We start from the raw sequence: 25,718 nt of genomic DNA, 5'->3' as shown, positions 1-25,718 counted from the left end.
TTTTTATTACAGAATCAGGATTCTGAAATATGGAACAACTTTCCTGGCTCAGTTCTATGGTAACAGAGCCTGTAAAATGCCATGGAGTATGGAGTACGAACAGCATTGTTTTTTAATTCAATGTGCCACTACTCACATAGACTTACAAAGGAATCAGCACCAAAATACAGCTTAGCAGTTGCATCTGCATGTTCCAGTAAGGCAGTCTGGGGCTTCTTATTAATGAAGCTTAGATGGTGGTGTCAGCCATAATGCTGAGAGGCAGGCAGGGAGCTGACACAATTGAATCCCTTGGCAAGTTAATCCTTTTGGCCCCAGGCCCTGGTAATTACAGACATCTGCAGGAGATACTCCTTTGGTCTTCCTATGCTTCACTTTTCAATTCAAACTACCCACTTCAGTGCAAGCCCAGACCTAATAACAGAATTAAAATAGATTCTGCCTTTCTAAAAGACGTTTTAAGCTTGAATTAATAGCGTGTGATTGGGTGTTGAGGTTCTTATATTCATGGGTTATTTTTTAGGCACTTTTGGAAAGGCACGTGTGCTAGCCTGTCTTTTATTAATCTCTTTTCAGAGTCCGGGGGTGGCATGAGACAGACAACTGCCTTAAGGACACATACTATACATGTGCTGCATGACATCTTAAAAGTAAGTAGAACTGACTTACAACTTGGGTTTTAAGTATTGTATGGATGTAAGGAAAATACACAGACACATCACCTAAACACTTACAGTGACACACGGTGATGTACATAATAACGCAACCTTTTAACAGAATTCTGCTGTGTCATCTTTCAATGTTAATCACTTCACTCAGAGCCTCTCTAAACCTTTCAATGGAAAACACTTTCAGGTCAATTATTTTGGACAGCTCTGTGCAGCATTATAGTAGAATGCTGAAATACAACCCCATGTTATTTCTTTTCAGTATATAGAGGAGCATTTGGGAGATATGTTCTGCTGAATTATGCAGTTTGTCCAATCCAATAATCCCTTGCCTAAATTCAAGTATAGGGTAAAAAGGCAGCAGAGGAAAGTGTAGTGAGTTGTGGTACCCAGCTCCATTCCACTAGATCCTGATACACTTCCATGCAAAGCAGCTCACATGTTGAACTAAAGTTCCCTTTTCTAAAACTAACAACAATTTCCCTCTTCTTTCTTCACGTAAACTTCACAGATGCACTTTCAGGAAGCAGGTGCTGTTCTTATCCTTTAAACAGTTTTCACATCTCCATGTAATAGGCTGTAAAGTAAAAGCACTGGGGCTTTGATTAAATCAGCACTGCAACCTTGCAAAATACTGGATACCAACCCTTTGTGAAAGAATACTATCTCTCTATATGCATATCATTCAGGTAAAGACAATTATCCAGGGTGGAGTCTTTCCCAACAAGACCATAGTCTGCTTCCCTGGAAGCATATAGAAAACTCAATTAAGCCCTCTGGCAGTCCAATTAGAGCCTGTCGCTTGCATTAACCTCACTGGGCTTTGCATTAACCCTACAGACTGTCAAGCCCCTCTAGATGTGATGTGTCTTGACAGGTCTGGGTTGCGGAATGCACGGAGCTGCAGTGAGGAGTTGGAGCACGTCTTGTAGTATTTAAAGGAGTGGTAATCAAACACCCATGAACTCTTGCCTGCCTTAAAAAGGCCACCCACCATCTAAAGTTCACATCTAGCAAACCACAGAAGTCCAGCTTCCCCAGAATGTGCACTTCAAAACTATGTATTTATCATTAGTACGAACACAGTAATATATGTCCTTGCCAAATATGGCATCTGTTTTTCAGTGTTGTATTTGCTTTCCCTTTTAATATGAAAATCATACTTATTCGTAACATAAAATGATGCGTTTTCAATCATTTTTACGAAAGGTTTCTAATCCCCTCTTCGATCTATCTTATAGGTAGGATCATATAGAAGACTTTTCCATTTCTGTTTCTAGTTAAGTGGATATTTCTTGGTACTTTCTGGTCAGACATTCCTGTGATAAAAAATATTATTAAGAATGCAATTATGGTGAAACATACTTCTTTTCCTTCATCCTATTTTCTCTACACCATTCAAGGGTTTTAAGGTTTTCATTAATTTTAAATTGCAGGTGTTCAGTGTGCCTAATATCACAGCAGATTTTCCAAGCACAATAATTTTGGTAATATGGTGCTACTTAAGTGAGCTGTGCTGAATAAAAATGTGATCGTTTGCAATTCTTGTGTAAGTGAGCAGGACTTCCCAAATTTAGTGTTTTATAATCCACAGTGTGTGTAGCATTAACATTCTGATCTGAATGCACTGCTTTAAATCAGGTAGGGCTGCGCAGAGTTGCATTTAATATACGTGGAAACACACTGATTCATACAGGTTAGGAGAGTGGCAGCATCCAATATTAGCTGGGTAAAAAACAATGTACATCATTGTACATTGTACAGACATTGTACATCAGGCAGATATGATTTGGTGTTTACTTGTTGTTTATAACCACAAATAAGGATCTAAATTCCATCTGACAATCTGAACTTTACACTGTCCTTGCTGTCAGGTTTGTATGGGGCTTCGTTTTCTTTGCAGACATTATTTTTTTTTATTTTAAGTCAAGTTTCCAAGGTGTTCTCATAAAGACAGGACTAGCACTTTGCCTCTCCCTCAAACCATTTGACTCTCAATATTGCAATTTGAAGAAGATAACAACTACAACAAATCGATCTACACTGCAATACGTTTGACAAGCATACTGTACATGCCTTACAACAAAAGGTGTTTGTGATGTGATCTTCCTTAACAGGGGCTTTTATGCAGTGTGGAGCTCATAGGATCGAATGGATAAGCTACTAAATAGGCAAAGCACTTGTAAAAAAGTGTGCATCAACTACAGTGGCGTATGAAGTAAGGAACAAAGGGAAGTTGAGTAACAGAAAGTGAGGCAGATCTGGGAATCAGGAACCTCCAGAGAAACTTTAGCCTGACTGCTGGACCACCTGGTCTCCCTTATTTACTTTTCTGTACTTTACGCAGAGGGTAACAAATGCAATCTGTGCAATTAATTTTTGAAAGGGGGTTTCCTCTGGTTCCTCACTGTAGCAAATAAAAATAATACCTGAATCTTCAGGCCTTAGCTGCTCTGTGTCGCTGGAGAAGAATGTCTGATGATCCTGTGCAGACAGATTCATATCATAATATGTCAGAGGGTCTTTTCCGGTCACCCAGGTGTACCTTGAAATCATACAAAACAAGGAGGGGAGATGTGTTTAGATAAGACAGATCTGATATGCAAATATCCAGGGTCAGATTAAGGCTTTGGTGGGCCCCCATTCTGTTAATCCCCATTTTTCTCTAAGGCAGCAGTCATATTTTGATATCCATCAAAAGCCCAAAGACACACACAAGTTCACTATCCTCTTTGCACAATTTAATTACATTTAAGTTTATGCTAGACATATTGAATTTGCAATGATATAAATGTGCAAAGAAAACTTGTCCTCACAGTAAAGGTAAATTCCTTGATCAAGTCATCATAATTAAGGAAAGTATACTAACCACTCCCTCATCAGTACCTTTCATTTTCCTTTTTATTTCTAAAGAAATGTTTCTCGGTCATTTTACAGCTCTTATATTTCCTCTCTGAAGCAGGAACATTTCCAAAGTTTGTAACAGAGTTGCAAACGTTTTAACAGAAACATTTCCAATGTTTCAATAGAGTTTCCAATGTTTTAAAGAGTTTGATGAGAAATAGTTGTGCAGTTTATCGCAGTTCAAGTCAGATGAACAATTTGTTAAACAAAATGTTAGACCTCTTCTAACATCTTCCACTACTGTCAATATCTGTTGCGATGTTGTCAAACCCCCTTGAATTCCCACTCCTGGTGCCTTTGAAACAGGCTCTGGCCTTTCCACTGGCTGAGATAAACATGATGTTACCGATGTAAGGAATCCCTCCATTAATCCCTCTACATCATCTTCCTTCATCCTTTTCATTTTGTTTATTCTTTGCTGCTCTCAAAAACGGTATGTTGTATCTATGTTGAGGACTCTGAAATTAACTAAATTTAATTTCTGATATTATAGGTAGAATGTTTTTGACATTATTTTCTAAATATCTCGGTAAAAGAATTGACGATTCTTTTAATGCCCATCTGATCAGACTTCCTTGAACTCTTGACCCTAGCTGCTTGGTCAGTTTGCCTATGCCTTAATCCGACCCTGCAAATATCCTGTTACCCGAGCGGTACTAACCCTTAAAACATGATACTTGTCTCTGATAATCGCAGGCAAATGCGTCATCTTAACATGGAATCACCAACAGACATCGTCTTGAGGGGAGGAAGAGAAAAGAGGAAGCACAAGCTCTTGTGAGCTGTTACAATTTAGAAATGCAACAGGAGTATATAGAATAAAACCTGTCTGCATCACACAAATCACCTTTCAAACTTTCTCATACTCTCAATAACCCTTTCCAGGGACTGGCACAGACATATGGGCTGCCAGAAACGCACCTACAGTACTCTGCACCTCGAAACAGGTTTAATGGGTTCCTCCACACCTTGCATTCTGCAAAAGAAACAAGACAGCATTACAACAAAAGGAAAATAGCTTTTTTTTAGAGCATACACCTCTCAATTCAGTACTGTGGTCTGATCAGGGAAAAAAGGATATTATCTTTTAAAGGTAACATTTGCATAGTTTAGTCTCTTTAAGCCATTGTTGTTTATGAATACGCTCTAACACACTCTAATTGAGATTTTTGTTTTGATACACAATTCAGTTTGTAAAATCAAAGGCAGGGGTTCTACTTCTGCTACAACAAGAATGGAGCTAAAGTGCTCCCATTATATCACACACTGCATGTGTTTCATTCTGTTGAGGTCAAAGTGCAGGAGTCTTTTTTATTACATCTGGTGACCAAATGATCACAACAGGGACCCCAGTGTTTGTGATCAAAAAAAGTTGCAGGAGGAAAAGGCTTCTAAAGCAGCCTTAGTCTGTACCTGAAACATTCGGTCTGGGCTCTGTCTCTCCATTAACTGAGGAGAACAGGCCAGAAGGGCTGCCATTCTCCACTCCGCCCAGCAGGGGTCGCAGATGGCTAACAGAGACTTGCTCAATAAAAGAGGTTCCATATTTGCGGAAGTACCACCATTCAAAGATCTGGAAAAGAAGTATTTAGAATAAGGAATGCAGCTCACCACTGCTGTTTCAGGTTTGTAACCACAGAAGGCTCAAGTCATTATTTAGTTTTTTTTGTAGCTTGTGCTAGAGTCCAAGGTACAATATATTTAAAAACTGCACTGTAAAAGGTACATAGAACTATAAATATAAATGCATATAGAGCCATAAAAACTTTAGATTTTGATCCTATAAATTACACAAGGCATCATAATATGCTGGACATTTCAAGTGTTTACATATGCATGCATGGCAAAGAATATGAAGAGCAAAAGAAATACAAGATGCAGTAATTGTATCTGCTAAGGGACTTATGTTTACAATACAAAACACTACATGAACAAATGCATAATTAATAATAAAAAGGTCTTATGCTAATCTTTCATATCAACAAACTTTGCCAGTTGTATGGTGATAATCCATTCTACAGTTTCATCCTTTTCTGTTTGAATTATTAAGCATCAAATTTCTGAGAGCAACAATGCAAGTAAAATATTGTTAATAAACTGAAAGACCAATTCATTTTTCTCTAAGGCAGCAGACAGCACTCACCAAAATGAGTCCAGAAATAAGTGATGAGGTTCCAGTAAGCGCAACATAGAACTTGGGGGTAAGAGTGTTCAGGAACACAGACACTGGAAGGAAAAAGGCTGATTAGCAAGGTGTTCACCTTCAACTGCAGGCATTTCAGTGCTTAACATTCCCACTCAACTGGATTCTTGTTCTGTTTTCACCCAAGACCAGTATATTCAGGAGGTACTTTCTGCAGAAAGACTAATATCACATGATGTACTTCCTACTATTCATTTTTAGTTGTGAGGTCAGTACAGAAATTTACAAGGGAAAGGGTGATTTAGGGAAAACGACAAGACTCCCACTGAGTAGGAGCTTGAAACATTTCAAGTTTACGGGTTAAAGGCTTTCATACAGGCATCATAGTATGCTGGATATTTATAAATAAAAAAAACATACATATATAATAATATAAAACTATTCTACTTTATACATTCATCAGTGTGTAACGCAACGGGGGCTCAGGCGGGCGCCCTTGCCGCATTAGGTCGGCCACCCACCATCGGGGGCTCGAACCCAGGACTCCTGCGTCACTCAGCAGGGACCCAGCCCGGTGAGCTAAAGAGAGATCTCTCTACAGCCCAGTAGCTGTAGTCCTGCTATCACAGGGAAGGGCGGTGACGTCACCTGCTCTGGTAAGCCGGCTCTTACACAGTACCTGTCGGCCGTAAGCGTTACAAGTGCATTTGTGTAAGTGCCTTCTGTAGATCCTTAGATGTAATCCCGTAGTTCTTTTTAACAGATACATACCACAATGCCTTCTGGTACCAAGCTATAGTGATAGCTCTAATGTGTACTAGGACTCTCTATTCCATTATATAGGCCAACTTTTAAAGTATTCTGTATCGAAATCTTATATTTTGTCCTCTACAAATCATACAGGCATGAATTTAAGATTGGCTTATACAAAAGATTGATTTGTTTTTACTTTACCCAATGAAATTAAATTTGGATCAGAGATTATTAATATTTATTTTATGATAGATCATAATGTAAGGACCAATCCAAATGCAATAGCTCTGTACGATTCTGTAGCTTTTAAATATCTTGTTTGACGTACTGTTCGCAGCTATGAAGGCAGTGTGGTGGATGAGTACAGGCGTGTTAGGAGTGATACGAGTTACACACTGATGAAGAAAAGGGTTTACATGGACACTTTTTTGTGCATCACATACTAATACACACAACAAATGACGTTTTCTGTTTTAAATTGACAAGAGGTGTCATACTGAGAATATTTTAAGATAGTTATATCCCTAATTGCAAGTTAGTATGTTAGAAATATGATGACCATTTGTATTTAATGGGTTAGTTAGTCGGGTTACGTGTTTGCAATAGAATGAATTAACGTGAGAATGGCGCTTACTGTCTTTTTCACTTTACGAAAATTAGAAAAGGCCTGGAAAAGCAACGATTTCCGATGTAGAGGAACATCGCTCGAACCGTCATAAGGCAGTGTGTCCATAAGGGAGTACAGACCGGTCCCAAAATCTCCTTTCATGCAAACGTGAAGTTGACAGTCAGACATAAACACCTCTCCGTACTGGGGATGCTTAAAGGACGCAGAAATACAGTTGCACACTCCACCCGGATCGTATAAAAGTAACTGTTTGCAAATTTCCCTCGGCTCGAACTGAAATCTGTCAGTTCCAGATAGCTCCCCTTATCATCTGATTCAAGTTTTTACCTGTAGCGAGGTTTTCCTGTAGCTTCAGGGGGCTCCGGAGAATGTAGACTAGAGCCAACAGCATAGCAAACCAAAGGACCCATAAATAAGTCCAAGACCACGAGAGCCAGAATTTTAATTTCTCCGTAAATCCGGGAGACGATGAGCTACTGTTGTTTGCATCCGCCATGTTTACCCAGAAAAAATATAAACACAGGAACTATGGGATAGTGGAGGACTGTCCTCTGCAGTACTGTTAGCTGATAAGAATTGCTACAGCCAACGTGTGGAGTCACTAAAGCGTCATATATTTATTTAATTTTCAATGGTGAACGTCAGGCGTTTGCAGCTGTGGGCCTAGAGACCCCTGGGAGGCGTTTTCACCTCTTTTTAATTTACAGTGCCCCTTATTTTAGATTTAAGCATCTATAGAAAAAAATAAATATAGATCTTGGATGAGAAACCATAATGTATGTTACTGTCCCAGTATATTCTCTGTCCAGCCTGGTTTTGTTCCCAACAATAATGATGATTGTACTAATGATACAAAATATTGCACATTTATTATCATAATTATATAAAATAAAATAAACTGTTTTTTATGTTTCTGATGTAAACGTTCTGAGATTTAATTTTATGGCTCTGAAGACAGTTCAGATGAGATATGGCAGAAATAGTATTTAAATTTAACTGGATTGCTAATATTCAAAATAAATGACCTTAACATTTTGGTTTAATTTTGATCAAATGAAAAGGGACACTTACTTAGGATTTTAAAATGTATTTGAAAGTGTCCTTCAAATGTTTTGCAGTTTACAAATACTGAGATGTTAGCTTTCTTGGGCTGACGTTTTTTTTTTTTAAGATGGCATATTATGTCAGAGTGATAGTCATCTCCCTTCAATCATTCAATCACCAAATACCATTAAACATTTGAAAAACATTTTCAATTTAGCCCTACTTATACCACAACCATAGAAAAGCTAACAAGATTAAACTGGCAAAAGAGGAGAATTCTATAGTACATATCCGTATTTTTGAATAAACTTATTTGTGTCTGTGGTGGTGTTTATTGGGGAGTGGGGGAGTGAAGTCATCAATGTAACAGTCTGTAGGTAAATGGCCATTTTCATGTATAAGTAACTTTTAAGGACACCTATAAGTTATAGCATAATCCACTATACATCATAGTTGTCCAGTTTATATTTTGTGCAGAAATGTATGTCGGTAGGGTGGCACAGTGCTTGGCACTGCTGCCTCACAGTGCTGGGGCCCTGGGTTTAATTCTGGACCTGGGGTGCTATCTGTACGTGTTCATGTGGATTTCTTCCAGGTGCTCCACAATCCAAAAACATACTGACAGGCTAATCGGCTTCTGGGGAAAACCCCAGAGTTTGCCATGTCTTTGTATACCATGGCTTGTGCTCATTGCTTGCTGGACCAGATTACGACTCCCCTGAGAACCCTGAAAATGAATGGATGTACGTTAGTACATCTAGCCTAAATTCGAACTAATTTCATTTCCTTAATATTTTCAACCTTAAAGGATTGCAAAGCGCTTTACATAAGAACACACTTCAGCCGCCGCTGAAGAGCCGCATCTACCGGTGTGACATACAGGCCATCATACATGAGCAGTCCCACTACACGGGAGATTGCATCACCACTTGAAAATGTCAGGTAGGCTAGACTGGCCTCAGAGTGGAGTATAGCCTTCAAACCAGGTTTAACAGCCCTACTCTTTCAAACAGGGATCTTATAATGACGAAGCCATCATCCTCTGTTTAACTTCTCATCTAAAGAGTGACTCTTTCTCCAGCACAGTATACTCTGGCATCACCTTAAATCACCACTTATCCTGTTCAGGATCTGAGGTTGGACTGGAGCCTATCCTGAAAAGCACTGGACTCATGGCGGAATACACCATGGACAGGGCACACACAGACATGGGCATGCACATATACTCACACCAGGGCCAGTTTTACACAAGTCAATTCACCTACCAGCCTGTCCTTGGAGGAAACTATACTGAAGCATTGGTTTGGAATTTCTGGACCAGGGGAAAGGGTGAAACCTACTGGTTGACCAAAGCCACTTAAAGGTGCATCTCAGCTTTCCTTAGAGGTCTCCCATTGCAGTACTGACCAACCTTGCTTTGAGATATGGCAGCAGAGTGGTACACCTTGTTTGAGCTCTTTAGTCTCTGGCCTTCTTTCAGTTCCCAATACAAGACTCCAAACACTTGGAGACTGGGAGTTCTGTTCTGTTGCTCCAAGGCTGTGGATGATCTCCTATTCAATCTTGCATGCAAGTCAACACTTTGAAATCCTGTCATAAAACCCACTTTCATACGCCAGTTTTTAATATTGTTACAACTTCTGCATACCTGTCTCTTTTGTTTGATTATTTTATTATATAACTCTTGAGATTGTGCCATTAAAGATGTTATATAAAATAAAGTTATTAAAATAATTATTTGCTAAAAGCTTCACAGATCTATAAAATTGAAAAGGATTTAAAAAATGCAAAACAGGAAACAAATTGTCAGTTAATACACCAATATAACACAAACACTAAAATATAAAACATACAGTACAAAGACGATTGGTAAACTCTGAAAGCAATGTACAAGTTAACACCTGAAACAAATGTATTACTACACCAAAATTACAACGATAAATTAAAGTGAAAAGGTGTAATTATTAAGCGTCAATTTCAGACTTTTAAGATGTATTAACCGGCAGAGTGACCAATAGTCGGCAGTAGCACCCCTTTTTTACCTTTTTGATGTGTTTGAAGAGGCCATATTTAAAAATAATAAGACTGCAGACGGCTTGTGTGTTTCCCATGATGCAGCGCATACTGGGGCTGGTCCAGAGGAGCCAAGATGGCCGACTTCGAGGAGCAGCTTACTGATGAGGAGAAGGTAGGGAGCTGGTTTTTAATGTTTTTAATTTAATTGTGGGCACCCATTTTGCAGATTACGTTTTTTGGAGACGTAAAAAGCCCCAGAGTCGATTCTCCCAATATCTCCGCGCACTTGCTACTTTTTTCAACCATGCAAAATTGTGTTTTCAGCTGCTCCGCTGCATGATCATTTAAAAAGATTCAATATTTTTAAAAAAATAATCTTGCGGTTTTATAAAATGTGAGACAGGCTTGTACCCACTTCACTGTGTTATATTTTACATGCCGTTGCAGTCTTCTTAGATAAGGCTAAAAGTGTGGTTTAACTGTACTTGACAGGAATGAAGCCAAGTTAGTTCCGTCTTTGAATCCGGATTATGGAGAACGGTATTTAATATATTTTGTAAAATGTCCTATGCTCGGGCGATCGCGTTATTTCAGGAACAGTGTGGTATGCCTTTTCATAGTCAACAGCTACTGGCGAACTTGTATATTTGAGTTCCTCGTTAGGGCCTGTTTTGGTGTTAAGTAGCTGGTAAATCAGGTTAGATTTTGCAAACGACTTCCTGTTTCAAAGAGGTCCCCCTCCCTAGTGCCAAGTAACTGGGTTGATATCGATACTGTATCTTTTTTTAAAAAAATGTCGACTCTTTTCTCTCTCTCGATTTGTTTTAGTCATTGCTTTGAATATTCTTATCAAATGAAGCCGCCTATTGCGCAAAAGTAATCAAATTGGAATATTCAAATAAGACTGAAAACAAAGACAAACTTATTGTCGAGACCCAATTGTCAGTTTTGCGTACCAAAACAGGTAGGTGGTGTTTCGATTCTAGATGGGAAACGTGCTGTAAAACGTAGCAATCTAGTTTGCATGGACAGACATAGCTCTTCTAAAATAAAATCTTCCCGTATAACACCTGAACTAAGTGGTAGCTGGTAACTGAGTTGACGCCAAGAAAACCGTAAATGATTTCTACTTTGTAACAGACATATCTGAAAGGTGTGCAATTATGCGCTATGCTGCCAAATTAGTGAATACTTGGGGATTTTTATGTTTATAAAATATTAGTTGTGAAGTGCTGAGCGCAGTCTGTGGTGCACAGAAAATGGGACAGTACCTTCACCTTTAGACATGTTTAATTCTAAGGACAGCCACAGACACTCCCTTATTTGCAAGCTGTACTGATTTCTTCAAACGTGGACAGCGCTGTGCTTAGTTAGAAATGGGATTAGTTCCCCTTGAGAGCAGTTTTTGGTTACGTATTGGGAATAACGGAAAGCGAGTTAAATATTACTGGTGAAACGAAAATGTACGGAGTCACTTCTCACAGGTGGTTCTTAAGAGATTTTAATCAAAGGGAAACGGCTACCGCTGCGATTTTTAAAAACTGGCTTGCATTGCGAAAGAGCGCTTGTGCGCAAGCTCTTCGACCACTGCTGTGGGTTAGGGAGTATCTCGGTTGCTCGAACTGGCGCTGTCATGGAGTTCCCTTCTTGCTTGTCAGTTCGATCTCGTCTTGAAACCCGAATCTGGCGAGGGTGTGGTAGTTCCTTAAGTTTGCTGAAGTATTGCTGACAGCGAAACTTTCCTAAACGCAAACTCTTAGCTCCGGGCCCTGCTATTAACGGAGCCTTAGAGTCTAAAGGGGAAGGCGAGGTGATGTTGCGCTCTTATCCGATACGGAAGAGTGCGATTTATTCGGACCTGCAGGAGAGCAGCAGCAGCGCTCTTCAGAAACTGCTGAGACTCGTGTATTTGACATGAAACGTTCAGGTTTTGCCCCTAGGTCTGCGTTCATTACTGAGCACTTTTCTTAATGCAGCCTCTTGTTTAGATATCTCCTGTTCGTGCAAGTGGGGGAACTCACAAACTTTGATTTTTAGGGTGTTTTGGATTTGTGTTGTGGAAGAAAGAATTCTGTCTTCACACAGGGGTGGTGCAGTGGGGTTAAAGTTATTAGTTCAGTTCCCTTGTGGCGCTGACAAGTGTAGAAATGTGAAAGTGCAGTTGATGAACTAAATAATCAATTTAGTTTAACTAATGTAAAGCATGCAAAATTGTCCTGTTACTGTAATCTCCAGATGTTGTTTTTCCCCAAATAAGGCCCACACCCCCAGCCTTACCAGTGCCATGATTTTGACTAAACCACCTGGTCATCTGTAGTAAAGTGTGTGCACATCTTTATTTCCTGTAATTGGCCTTACAGTGAATAATAAGTCTGTGAGAGTGATGTTGCTTGCCTGGGTTCTTGTGCGCAATCAGAGATCTTGGAGAGATCACAGGGGATTCTGGGAGAGCAGGCTTTTGGCATGACCTTTCAGGTGCTACTAACTGTGCCAAACACCATAGTCCCAGTCCAACCTCAGATGCAACATATATGTTGCATGAAAAGCAAGTTTAGATTAATAAAAAAATGTTGTCATGCTTGTATGCTATATAATATCATCTACTTGTGAGAAATACAGAATTAGTTGCTTGGCCAGATCACTGACATGTACTGGTAGAGGAGGGGGACTTCGGAGGGAGAGAGCCTTACCGGAAGTGAATTAATTTCAGTTTGTTTAAACAAATAAGGTAAGCAATCAATATCTGAAGTGCAATAAAATCTGGAGTCTTGTGGCCCTCAATGAATGGTTGAGAATTTCACATCCATTATCTAGAAGCAGCCACTCAAGCACATTCATCCCAGTGTTTGAAGCCCTATTTATCTCCTTGATATGAGGTTTTTGTCCCCGAAGCTCAGATGGTAGTGCAGTGATGAAAAATGCCACTGTCTGCTGTACAAGACACCGTATTACAAACCCTGATCAGGAAAGCAAAAGATCCTTTCTGACGTGACTTTAGTCTCAAATCCGTCTTAACCTGGAAGCCAAAGATAAAATATTCATATTGGCACTGGAGCTCGAACAGAAAAATGTTTTTTTTCCAGTCACGGGTACTTAAAGATGTTTTTTTGCAATTTGAGCTAAGTAGAACCTGACACAGTCAGCAAATAGTTTCAAAAAGTGAACCAAACTAAAACAATTGTCCGTTTGTCATCATGTTCCTGTTGCAGGATCCCTGTATTACCCGTTCTGTAGCATGACCACATAGAGAAGAGTTCCGGTCAGGGTGGACTGTTGGTACAAGGAACTATTGCACAGTAGTGGCAAACATCTCTTTTCATGTACTGAAATTTCTCTCTTCATACCTGGACCAAATTAAAGTAATCTGCACCCTGTTAGCTTACTGTAATGTGCAAGAGTTTCTATAAATGTTTTTTTTTTAGCCGTTCCGTAAACAGATCTGATGTTGAGGCCCTTTCTTCTTGCTTAGAAATGCTGCCAATGGAAAATGTGAGAAGTTTTTTTTAACTAAAGTGTTGCAAGATTGGAACATTTTTTTTTGTTGTTTGGCGTAAGCCTTTTTTTTAAAATCCATTCTTAAAATCCCACACCCCATGTGCTGCCTGAATAGTCTGCTGTCAAAATAACTTTTGTGGGACATTCAAACAAGCACGCAGTGGAAATCTACAGAAACTAGGGTGAGAACGTGCGGACTTGAATATAATATGTTAGAATGAAGTAAATCTTATTGTACGCAATACAAATATATAGAAATTAAGTTCTGCTGTTGTACCTTTGAGCAAGGTGCTTCACCTCGGTTGTTCCAGTTAATAACCCAGCTATAAAAATGGCTGAAAGTCATTTTGTATAAAAGCACCAGCCAGAAAAAATAGTGAGAACTTTTTTTTTTCAATTTGGGAAATAAGTCATTCTTGTTGCACAGTGCTGGTTTATTTAATGTATTGTGAACGTGCTGAGGTTGCGCTGACCTATGTTCAAATTCGGCTTTGCTTAGGTCTTCTGCAGGCAAGTTAACTTCTTTAAAAAAAGCGAAGTTTGTTCTTGTGTGTTCCAAAAGTGGCTCGAGGTAAGGATGCAGCCCTGAAGTTGCGTCTTTAGACGAAAACTAATTGCCTACTGGATTGTCCGTTGTTTTTCACTGTGTAAGTTAATTGACAGGCTGGAGCACTTAGCTAGCATTCCCCCAGCGAACTCAGTAATGGAATGTACCTGTATACATCTGATTCCTCAATCTGACGGCCTCAAAATAGTGAAATGGAACCATAATAATTAGGCTTTTGTTGTTTTTTGTAAGTAATGTGGGGATTTTAACTTTTTAAAAATGTTCTTGACCCATCACTTAATGTCTCTCTATTTACAGTTTTTTCATTTTTTCCGCCCCTGTTCTGACGCATTAAATCCTTTGCGGAGTTTTTTCTCCTTTTCCCATCTCCGTCTGCCTTCCACACTTCTCTCCATTAGTAGGTCTGATTTTCCTGGCCTGTAAAATGACAAAAATAGATGGTAGCTTAGCAAATGATCAGATTGGATGGCTAAATTTAACTTGGTTTACCTTGGCAGTAAACATTCAGACTGGTTTTAGAAACCACAAACTTCAAATCGCTCGACTGGTAAAGGCACTCACCCGGGCGCATACTCCACCATAGCTCTATGGTCGCGGGTTCAAGTCTGGGTCATGACGCCAGCTGACTGACCTGGGTTTCCCATGCGGGAGCAGTTTGGCCAGTTCTGTAGGGTGGGATTCAGTTCAGTCAGCCTGGTCTCTATTGGGTCTTTGTGACACAGTGACCCCTGTGGCCTCTTGGGGTGTTGCAGGCAGTGAGGAATTGAGGATCCTCCAATTGGAGCTCATCCTCCAGTACAGGACTATGTTGCTGGTGACGTGTTAAAAATGAGTGGCTTGAAGGTAGGCAGGTCAGAGGAATCCGTCTGCACTTCCTCCTTCCTCTTTCTCTCCTGTGTGCGGTCACGGGGTTTGGCGCTGCAAATCAAGACTTGAAAACGCACACAATTGGCTGTCCCAAATCGTTAGGTATGGGGAAAAATGATAGGCGAGTCTAAATTGCTATAAAAATGATTTTATCAAGCACGTGCAACTCAGGACCAACATATTTTGCTTCCTGAAAAGTGTCAGCTGTGGGATAAATTGCAAGGTAATGATTGAGAAATGAACAGATCTGACAAAGAATTTTTACTTATTTGCTTGGGAGCTAGTGGTGTTCTACAACAGTATGCGAAATGGCACTTCTCAGTTGAATCTGAATATTTTTAAACAAGATATATTCAGTTTTTACATGTCTGGGTATTTACTGACATTCAGTCTTGATCTGTCACCTTATTAGACACCACCTATTAAGCTTTGGATATTAGTATTGCAAATATATGGAGGAAAACTGTGATTTGGAATTAGGAGATTTAAAAAGTAAAAATCTCTTCCAGATTCAAAAGTGATTTTGAGAATTTCTCAAATTATAATAGAATAATAGAATTCTAATATTATAAAAATATAAAAGTTCTAATAGAACTCAAAAGTCTATTTCAGGAGTTAAGGTTAGGTCTGAATTCTGTGGTATCAAACATAAAAGATGTAGAATATTTTTACAAATTTCACAGTGCAGATAAAGGATATTTGGTACATCAACAGTGTATAGTTGTTTGCAAGTTACTCTCTTGTTCCTGTACATGGCTTTGAGGACTAAAGCCATCAGTATTGACATTATTTAACTTTTTGAAGTTTTTGATGTGTGCTAGTTTCTTTAGAGTCTTAGCTCTGGGCTGTTGTATAATGGCAGGGATAAAATCTTCTTGTTCATAAAAAAGACTCATTCTGCCTCAGATCGCTGCCCAGAGTCCTGAAAAAGGGCTATTTTTACCATTTTTTTCCCTGCTGATGAAAAATTGAAACCCTTTAGTACTAATGCAGCGCTTCAGTGTCGACACTGCCAGGCCTTTGTTTTAAACCACTCAAGCATGTCTGTAGAGAGAGGACCTGTGAAGAACAGATTATTAGACTAAGGGCTAAGACCGGCCAAGGCAGTACAGTAACAGGAAGCAGTTCTAGCAAGGGAAGTTCAAAGGAGGGGTGGCACAGTGGCGCAGTGGTTATCTTTGCGGCCTCTCAGCGCGGGGCCCAGGGTTTAATTCCAGACAGGAGGTGCTATCTGTGTGGAGTTTGTATGTCCTTCCTGTGTTTGTATGTTTTTTCTACCAGTGTTCTGGTTTCCTCCCACAGTACAAAGACATGCTGGCAGGTTAACTGGCCATTCGTAAAAAAAATGACCCTGGTGTGAGTTTGTGCCCGTGTGTGTCCTGCAACGGGCTGGTGTCCCATTCAGGGTGTATCCTGCCTTGCGCTTGGTGCTTGCCAGGATAGGCTCCAGTTCCCCTGTGACCCCCGAATTGCAAGCAATTAGAAAATGGAACATCTCCGTTTGTCTACGATTACACTAGCAATATTTATGTTGAACAGAGTAATCTGTAGGGGTGATGCTGTAGGTTTATTTCAGGAACACTAAGTATAGTATGCTGTTTTTCGGGTGTGGTTTATGGTCTTCCTAGTTCCATTTCTCTATATTTTGCACTATTAAAACATTTAAGACAAGTACAGTACTATTTTCTGTATTGGCCTGGGGTTGAAGTCCCTCCTGCATGTTTCACTCATTCATGGTGGAAAACAGGAGGGACAAAACCTGCAACAGGCGCTTTTCTTCATGCTGCACTCCTCTGCTCGTGTTTGTGTGCCAAACATTATTTGTTCCAGGAAAGCAGACGGGGTCAAATATCCTAAAACAATTTTACACAGAACAAATGTAGTTGCTGACTCTTTTCCTGCATTAAACGAACCAAAAAGCCATAGAATGCAGACAGTCAAACGCACAGATTGACGAACGTCTACAGGACGTCTGATAGAGCCTTCAGACCATTGGACACATCTCGCTCCGTGCTCGGTAAGCCCAAGGAATTGTAAATGTCAACAGAGACGAGTTAATCCGCAGAGACAACCGAGTGTCAAAGCCCCTTTACTTAGTAGACATAGGTAGTAATAAACCTTCATCCATCCATTTTCTAACCACTTCATCCACTTCAAGGGTTTGCAGGGTGGTTAGCATGGCTAAATCGCAGTGCTGGGGTCCTGGGATCAATTCTGGTCCTGGGGTGGTATCTGGGTGGAGTTTGTATGTTTTCCCCATATTTGAGTGGGTTTCCTCCCGGTACTCCTACTGGGAGGTTAATTCTGTGAAAATTGGCCCTGGTGTGAGTGAGTCTGTTTATCTGCCCTGTGATGTAGTGGTGTCCCATCCAGGGTACATCCTGCCTTGCGCCTGTTTGTCGGGAATAGGCTCAAGGTTCACTACAACACTAAACTGGTAACAAACCTAAAAGATGGAAAAAAGGCTCACATGCTCTGACAGTTTAACTGTTTTCACATTAGGTTTTTGTGGTTTACTACATTGTTTAGAGGCCAGCCATATAAAGTCCTAAACACAAGCTCACGGGGACAAATAATTTCACTTTTTCTATTCAAATGGATTGAGTAATGATGTAATTTCTTGTAGAAACCTGAAATGGCTTGAGCTGAGGGTGGGGGGTTGTCTCATTTTTGGACATCTGTGCTAAACTTAAAGGGTTTTTTTAAATTCTTGTGTGTTGTTCTTCCTGTCCCGGCCGGAACGAGACTTTCTCCACCCTTTTTTTTCCCTCGGCGTGCTCGTGCAGGCTCGGGCAGCGTGTCGACAACACGTTGAGTCTTGCGCGGCGCGGAGACAAATATCCGAAAAATGTTCCGACGCAGCGCAAACTCCAAAGAGAAGGAGCAAAGACAGCAGTTCCAGCCTAAGGCCACGTCAGTGTTAGAAGACAGTCAGGAGACTCGGCTCTTTCAAAAACCTTCTCTGCGTCTCTGGTAACTGGGACGGCACAGCTTTCTGTGTTGGGTCATTGAACCAGATTTTAACACAATGTGCACATGAAAGTGAGCTGCAGAATTGAAACCATTTAAACTTCTTGCAGGAAATTGTCTCTTCTATTCAACCAGTTTGCTGCCATTGTAGTACGTAGTTTCCAATCTAAATTTAATTTCTGTTTGGATATTGGCCAGTTTGGTGTAGAGAAAAGTGTAAATGCAGTTCTCTGTTCATTATTTATATTTTTGTATGATTGGCTGACTTTACACAGACGTCAGAATCGTTCAGTGTTCACTCTGTGCTTCTCCAGTGGAGCATATTTTGTTCAGGACTATTGGAGATTTCGGTAGGTCATGTGTTTTCAGGAAGCCTCTTGCACAACAGAGAGAGAGTCTGCAGCTGATGGGCAGATCAGTGTTTGGAAGGAACATGATCTCTGCTAAAAGACCCAAAACGTGTTAGAACTTGCATGCATCTGACTTCTTTAACGTGTCTGTGCACAGTATTCAAACAATGGTTTGCACAAAGGGCTTGCAATGGAAGCGAGCACAGATACTGCACTGAGGCGATATAGACGACGAGGGAAGGTACGGACTTCTCTAAACAGTGAACCCTGCTCAGCACTTCCACATTCAGTAGCTTTGACTAGGAGCTTGTGTAGCTTCTGGTTCAGTGATATCTCTTACAGCCTGAGCAGAACAAAGGTTATTTCTCCTTTAAACATTTGAGGAAAAAAGCAGTAAACTTGAGTGTGATTTTTCTTGCCAAACAGCACATCTCCTGGGAGTTAAGATCATAAAATTAGGAAGCTTGCGAGAACAAATTGTCAGGATCAATTATCAGCGAATATCTTGAGAGTTAAGTTTTATTCTTCTCTCCTCTAAAGCTTTATATTAGAGATTGCCAGTTGGATGAGGATCTCATAAGCCTTTTTTCTAGTGAATTTTTGCACTCTACATATTTTTAAAGGCTGTTTTCTTAAAATTTAGAATAGGCATTTCTTTCTTCTCAGCGGTAGCCAGTTTTCCAACTGCTTACCTCCCTCAGCCCTTTAGTGGGTTGGAAAAGGTAGAAACATTATCCCGGGATGTTCCGATTGTGGGGGAAAAAGTGTTTTTACTAAGAGCGTTAGTGTGAGGTGCAGTTGAGAATGCTCACGGCTCTGAGCGCTAGTCTCCAGTCTTGTAGGCACACTGAGGGCATCAGTAGTTGCTGTCACGTCCCTGCCGACACCAGCTGTTTGCAATCTACTGCTCAGCCTCTGTCGGCAATCGGCTCAGCCCGGACTATAACCGACAGCCTTGAGCTATAGGATTCATCATGTCTGCAGGGCAGAGGAATTTTTACTGGCAGGCGAAACCTTTTAAACCACCTGCAGAGTGACTTGTGATTTGCCATTCGTGTCAAGGCAAGTAACTAGCAATTTGCAGGATCAAGAGGAAAATGCCGGTGCGAGAGCTTGTATAAAAAAGTGACAGTTGACAGTTCACAGCACGTTATCGGTGTGAGAGGATCTTCATTTCACAAGTATGTTTCGATTTGCACTATGTGCAGAACCCTTGAGAAGTCTCACACTGCTTTATAGTCAGTATGTTGTGGAACTGTTTGCTAGTCGATTACATATCTTGTCTTCGCTTTGTGAAACGCTTGCCATGCATTGAATTAGATGGTGATCTTCACTGCAAGAAGAATAATTCAGATGATCTACATGCTCTTTGCTCCCTGGTCTCAGTATTAAACAGTTCCAAGGTGTGATAGCCCACAGCACAATCATAAATCCCCAGAGGGCTAAAACATTGCCATACCCTCAAGCATTTTGTGTGTGTCAGGTCCGGTGGGTGAGCCACTGGTCTGGCCGTTCTTGTCTGTAGTCCTTCTCGAATAGGTGAAGTCTGAAAAGGGAGTTTACAGGACTCGCATTTTGCACAGAGGGCAAGATTCAGCAGATAGTTTTTGCCTTGTGTTTCTCCGGTGCTTCTGTACAGACTGCGACAAAGGGTCAACTCTTAAACAGGGAAAGGAAGCAGTAAGAGGTGCCTGTATGTTGTTCTTTCCTTTCTTTTCTTTCAAGCCCTTCAAGTCCGTGTTCTCACGGTAACCCCACCCCACACGGCCAGTCACAAGAAAGTTGAGCGAAAGGAAAAGGAAATGCTCTGTTTTCAGTCTCTCTCCCTGGTGTCAAATTAAACAGAAATCCCCAAGGAAAAAAAAAATCTTGTTTTGACCATCCTCATGCTTTTTTGTTTTGTTTTGGGTTTTTTTCTGCTTAAGATTCAGTGCAGTAGGATGTCTGCTTATTTAGTCTGAAATGCAGAATTATTCCAGTCGAGGAAAATAAAGAAACCACACTGGAAACCTTAATAACAGATGGCCAAAAGATGCCATTCCAGCCAGAAGCGTTTTGTCTTTTTTTTAAACAAATTCCAAACAAAACATGGAAAAACTGAAGAAGAAAAAACAAATGCTTGTGAACTGGTCTCAGAATACAAAGCCTTAACTCACAGAAGCATCGTCTGCCCATCAGTCAGGAGCGGGAATTTCCCAGGTGACTTCAGAAGAGATTTCTCAGGGAACTGAAGGCAGTTTGATAAACTGCCTCACCCTTCTGACTCAGTGTGCTGGAATGGGTCCCTTGGTAGCCTCCATACATTAAGACAGCTATATACACAGTCTTCCAGCTGGGAGACTAAGTCTAACTTTAACCCCTTTAAACTCATCATTCTCTTTATTATACTCATAATTATCATATCATTATATTTCACATGTAAAAGGTAAAGCAGAATTGCGGGTTCGGCACTCAGTGGCTAAGCATAAAGCATAGCCCCCGTTTGATTAATTTAAAAGCTTATTTGCCATTTGCAACAAATACATTGGCATTCTTATTTACTTTTGTTCTTTCTGCACAGATAGGTGAAGACAATAGAAAAGAAAATGAAGGTGAAGGAAATAGAAATATGCAACATACAATGTACAATAGTAAACAGTACAGTATGCAATGCAAAAAGTACAGCGTTCAACAGCTGGTGAAATGGATGGTGGTCAGTCAGTCAAGTTTGCATTTAGCTGTTAGTTATTCATGACGCGTCCTGCTGGGGGATAAAACCTCTTTTCTGAACCTGATGGTCTGTATTTTGACCTATACCGCGGTGAGAACAGTCGATGTCCGGTGTGGATTCGATCCTTCACTGTAAGTGACGAATGCTAAAGTGCTTCTTTGTGTTTTGGGGACTACCTGGACAGTCTCTGAGGAGATCCCTGCTCCTCCCCACACCCCCTGCTTGCGATCCACTCCAGCTTTAAACTGGAGTTTGAAGTCACTCCTCTTAATTTATGGTTAAAAAGCTTAACACTGACGGGAGAGTAAACCATAAAAAGGGAAACACAATCTATTTCTGTCCTGCTGATTGTGACTATAAGGGAGAGTCCCCATGGCTTGTTAAGTAAGAGAGGATGTAGGCTTAGTAGACCCATTCAGTCCAAAAAAGCCACTGCGTTTTCTGTTGTTTAAACAGAAGTGACTTAAATGAGCTAAAGAAACACTTAGTTGATCTTCCCAAAACCCTGAGTATTCTTCAACTTGAGTCATATTGGTCCATATAGTCCTGATGGGTGCCAAACACTTTCCTTTATTTACTTTTAAGTATGCTCTTAAAAGTAAAAATATTTGAATTTGTCAGACTTTTAATGTGTAGTCAGTAATGTAAGACTTTAATGTTTAGTATTGAAAATTAACCTTGTAGAGGCAAATCTTGAGGGAACAGGTGAGGAATAAATAATTTTCATAGTATCGGATTTCTTTTGCTGCGTTACGGTTCGCCTTTGCGCAGGTTCAGCTTGGGTGAAAGGTTTTTGCTTCTGGGAAGAATGGGGCCTGTTCTGTGGTTCGGACTGAGTTTAAAGTAGGAGGCTCTTCAGAGAATTGATCATGGAGACTTTTCCTGTTTATTATCCTAGCTGTCGGGAAGTTCTGATTATGCATTCCGAGAGAAGAATTTTAATTAAAAACAGATCTTACGTTTATTACTACTAACCAAATCCCAACACATGGGGCATGTGTGTGTGTGTGTGTGTGTGTGAAGAGTTCATTTCCTCTTTGGCCAGACCAATCGGAGCCCAGACTCTGACTTTAGTGCTCATCACCTCAGTTGGCATGGTTAAGAGAACCGGCAGTAACAGAGTAATGGCCCTGGGCACTTCTGCTGGGTTCTGTGTCAATGTGGGGTGCGGGATAGGAACCGAACTGGCACGGCCTCCAGTAGCCATCGGGGGGGGAGCTGTAGAGCACACTTCACAGGAATTCAAATATGTGGTGAGGCGCACAGATAGGCTGTGTGTGATTTGCATAGGGAACCCCCCTAGCACTTATTTTCCAGTTTAACCCACAGCTGGATTTGCATGGGAATCTTGGTAGTCCCAGTCCCACCCTTGGGGAGTTGTAGTGTCCTCTCCCTGATCGGGCTGTTCTCCAAAGGTTAAAGTGCAGGTGACTGGGGAAACCTGATGATAGTAATAACTTCATTACATGGGTCCTGAGGAGCCAGCTCAGGTTATGGTGTCGGTACTCTGCCAGTGAGAGCAAGGGCATGGCGTATCTTCCACAATGGTTTGAATATTTGTAGCTCACTCCCCTCCCAGCCTGGAAGGGTTGCCTTCAGTTGAGCTTGAAATGGCGTGTGGGAAAGACCTTCTTATTCCAGTGGTTTGGTGAGGATTGGGATCTGGGATTGTGGCCCAGGTTGGTGATGAACATCTGTGTTGTGCTTCTCAGGCCAAACAAGCGGTACTATGGTCGGTCATGTCTCTGGTACCGAATGATGAAAGGGTAAAGATTCCCATTCTGAACTGTACTACTGTCCCCCACTCGTTAACTGCCTCACATCTTGATCCTTTTCCCAACTGTAAATACCGGGCAGAAAATAAGCCATCTAGTTTAACAAAGACGTCTTCCACTGTGCGTTGTGTTCTTGCCATTTTCTTTCTGAGCCTGCAGTTTCTGTTTGTCAGAAAGACTTGCAAAATGATTAACTTTCCTACATGAGACCCGATAGCCCCATTCATGGGAAAACCTGATGGGTCTGAGCCAGGTAGAGAAGACCTCTATGAAGAGGGGCTGTTTCTTCGGATCTTCTCCTGTTTTAAGCAGATGTCAGTTATGAGAGGGCAGCGTGGAATAACTGGGAGAACAGCGAGTGCTACCCATAGGAAGGTGGGAATGACTATATCAAGCGCTTGCGTAATGCAGGAAGCATTCAATGGTGTGCATGAGCCCAGCTGTTTAAATGCCAGATACCTACTTCATGTGCCTGTGCCAGAATGTGATTGCAGTCACTCATGGGCTCAGGGCAGACACGGCGCTACTCCATACCCAACGGGCAACTCCACTGTGCCACAGACATAGCAAAACTCTACACTGTCTAGGTTTCAACATGTAACTGTAACATGTAGAGTGCACTGAGCCCTTTTACATGTACACTGCTCATTTACGGGACGGCTCAAAGCTGCTTAAACTTCCAGATGACCCTAAGCTGTCCTAAAACTGGCCAGTTCCCCGGGTGGCCCTGGGCCAGCTTGGGGACCTCCTAAAAGTGGCTGGCTCCCACACAAAGTGAGTCTCACCAAGCAACTCCACCCCTCTGCTGTTACTAAAGCCGTCCTCGATTTAGGTGCAGAAAATGCATCAATGCACTAAACAGTGAGTCAGGAAAACAAGATTATTGCCCTAACGAAGCCCTGCGTTGTTTTGTCAGTTCCATTTGATCTTGTGCCCTGTAGTTCTTGTGTCGACAGTGTTATTAAGTCAGTGTTGTTTTTTGGGAGCTATGGTTAATTTCTTCTCCCGTCTTGACACAGTGCTACCTCAACTGGGGAACTGGAGCTCTCGCTTGAATGCTGGACCCGGGGTGCTATCTGTATAGAGTTCACGCATGTGTTCAAGCAGGTTTCCTCCAAGAGTCCAAAGACATGATAGTAGGTTCATTGACTTGAACCTACTGGCCCTGGTGTTTTTGTGTCTGTCTGCCTTGCAATAGACTGGCGTCCCGTCCAGGGTCTATCCTGCCTTGTGCCCGTTGCTTGTTGGGATAGGCTCTGGCACCCCCATGATCCTGAATTGAATGACGAGGTAATGGATGCATAGTCTCCTGCCTATTGTTGGCTTACTGAGAAAACTAGTAGTTCAACTGCACTAAGATCTGTGAAGTGGATTGCTGTAATATGCTGACGTGTGTGTGTGTGGATCAGACCTGAGCCTGCTCAGGATCACTTCAGTAAACACAATATGACAACGTTTAGGTGGCAGTGGAAATGCAAATTGATAGCTCTTCCGCACCTAGATGTCCATGGGATAAATGCTCCTTACTGAGCCTGGGCACCTTCTTGAGAGCAGAAAGCCATTAAAATGATCTGATCAAACAAGCAGTTTAATTAAGACCATTCATTGGAGGAATGGTCTTAATTATTTCTATTGTTTCTGTTCATTTCGAAGAGAAACCAGCAGATACAGGTGATTTATGGGCTAGAACCCTGAAGAGCTTGCAGCATATCCTCAGTGTTGTGGACTGCTGTCGCTCCACACACTAGCTGCTGCAGGTCATGCCCATGCAAAGCAGACCGCTTTAGCTAGGAAACATGGTAGCTCCAGTACTTCAAGTGTAAAATCTTTAATTTGCTATGACAGAATTTTGTATTGTTTGTTCTCCATCACAGTGCTTGGCAATTAAGTAAAACAGGATCCTATGAGGGCTTTTCTGTTTCCATTTTCTAGCTGAATAGCTCATTTTCCACCGGGATGCTGCTGTAACGAAGTGCCAGCAGGTGTAATAATTGATGGAACAGTGTGTCCAAATGCGCAAATACATGCGGGCTGTATTTCGGGCCTGGATTCTCCTTGTCCTGACAAGGGTAGCGTACGCCTCTGTTGAAAGATGTGCGCTAGTGTAAAGGTCACTGGCCTTGATTCAGACTCCCCGTCTGGCATCGAATTTGGTTTATGTTGCCTGGTTCAAGGACCATGAAAACAAAAGCCGGAGAATGCCGTTATCATTCACCGTGAGCATGTGTTGGTCTTGATGTATGTGATCAGGCATTTACTTTTAATCTTCGAGAAATCATACCTGAAGGGTTCTGATGGCCAGGTCTAAAAATAAAATTGTCTATATATATAAAATAATAGCCTCAGAGTGCTTTCTGTCTCTGTTAATGTAATATAAAAATATAACTAATCTAAAGGGTGCTTACAGTTAGTGTAGTTCAGATTGATTCAGTTATAATTATGTGCATACTTATACAATACTGTTTTGGGGGAGGCAAACAGGGTTGAGAGGGGTGACCACTGCTTCCCTGTGGCCAGTCCTCTTCCTGTTTCAGTGATGTCAGTGAGAGCCAGTTAATGGGATTGCTAGACAAACATGATACTGTCTGGATGAATCTTTAAATGGCCACAGGTGAGGAGATGTGTGTGTGTGTGTGTGCTGCTTATATATATATCTGCAGGCGAGGCAGGGATGTCAGTTACAAAAGATTTTTTTTTAGATATTTAAAGAGAAGGAACGATATCCTTACTCTATTAAAATGAACAGTCTTGATTGGCATAACCCGGGCAATAAATCTTCATTTGCTAGAACTCTGGATACTGACTGGAAATTTCTGCATGAAATTTG

At 41.1% G+C, this 25,718-nt stretch overlaps 2 protein-coding genes across 2 annotated transcripts in view; one reads left to right on the top strand and one right to left on the bottom strand.

Annotated features, from left to right (window-relative positions):
* LOC148830832 (suppressor of tumorigenicity 7 protein-like) overlaps positions 1–7,612 on the bottom strand; it is a 35,006-nt gene extending 27,394 nt beyond the window's left edge. Inside the window, exons 1-5 of the mRNA XM_088921871.1 lie at positions 7,424–7,612; positions 5,716–5,798; positions 4,986–5,145; positions 4,494–4,548; positions 3,098–3,213 (exon numbers count right to left, since the gene is read on the bottom strand). Coding sequence (XP_088777997.1) covers positions 3,098–3,213; positions 4,494–4,548; positions 4,986–5,145; positions 5,716–5,798; positions 7,424–7,592 — 583 coding nt within the window. The 5' untranslated portion in view covers positions 7,593–7,612. The remainder of the gene's footprint in view (positions 1–3,097; positions 3,214–4,493; positions 4,549–4,985; positions 5,146–5,715; positions 5,799–7,423) is intronic.
* Positions 7,613–10,242: 2,630 nt separating this feature from the next.
* The window catches only part of capza1b (capping actin protein of muscle Z-line subunit alpha 1b), a 34,292-nt gene continuing 18,816 nt past the window's right edge, over positions 10,243–25,718 (top strand). The window contains exon 1 of the mRNA XM_088920147.1: positions 10,243–10,328. Within this exon, the coding sequence (XP_088776273.1) occupies positions 10,290–10,328 (39 nt within the window). The 5' untranslated portion in view covers positions 10,243–10,289. The remainder of the gene's footprint in view (positions 10,329–25,718) is intronic.

Source organism: Atractosteus spatula, chromosome 7, assembly GCF_055471065.1.
Source record: "Atractosteus spatula isolate fAtrSpa1 chromosome 7, fAtrSpa1.hap1, whole genome shotgun sequence".
Taxonomy (NCBI): Eukaryota; Metazoa; Chordata; class Actinopteri; order Semionotiformes; family Lepisosteidae; genus Atractosteus; species Atractosteus spatula.
Note: the sequence above shows the minus strand (reverse complement) of the source record. Positions and strands in the feature narration are given on the sequence as shown.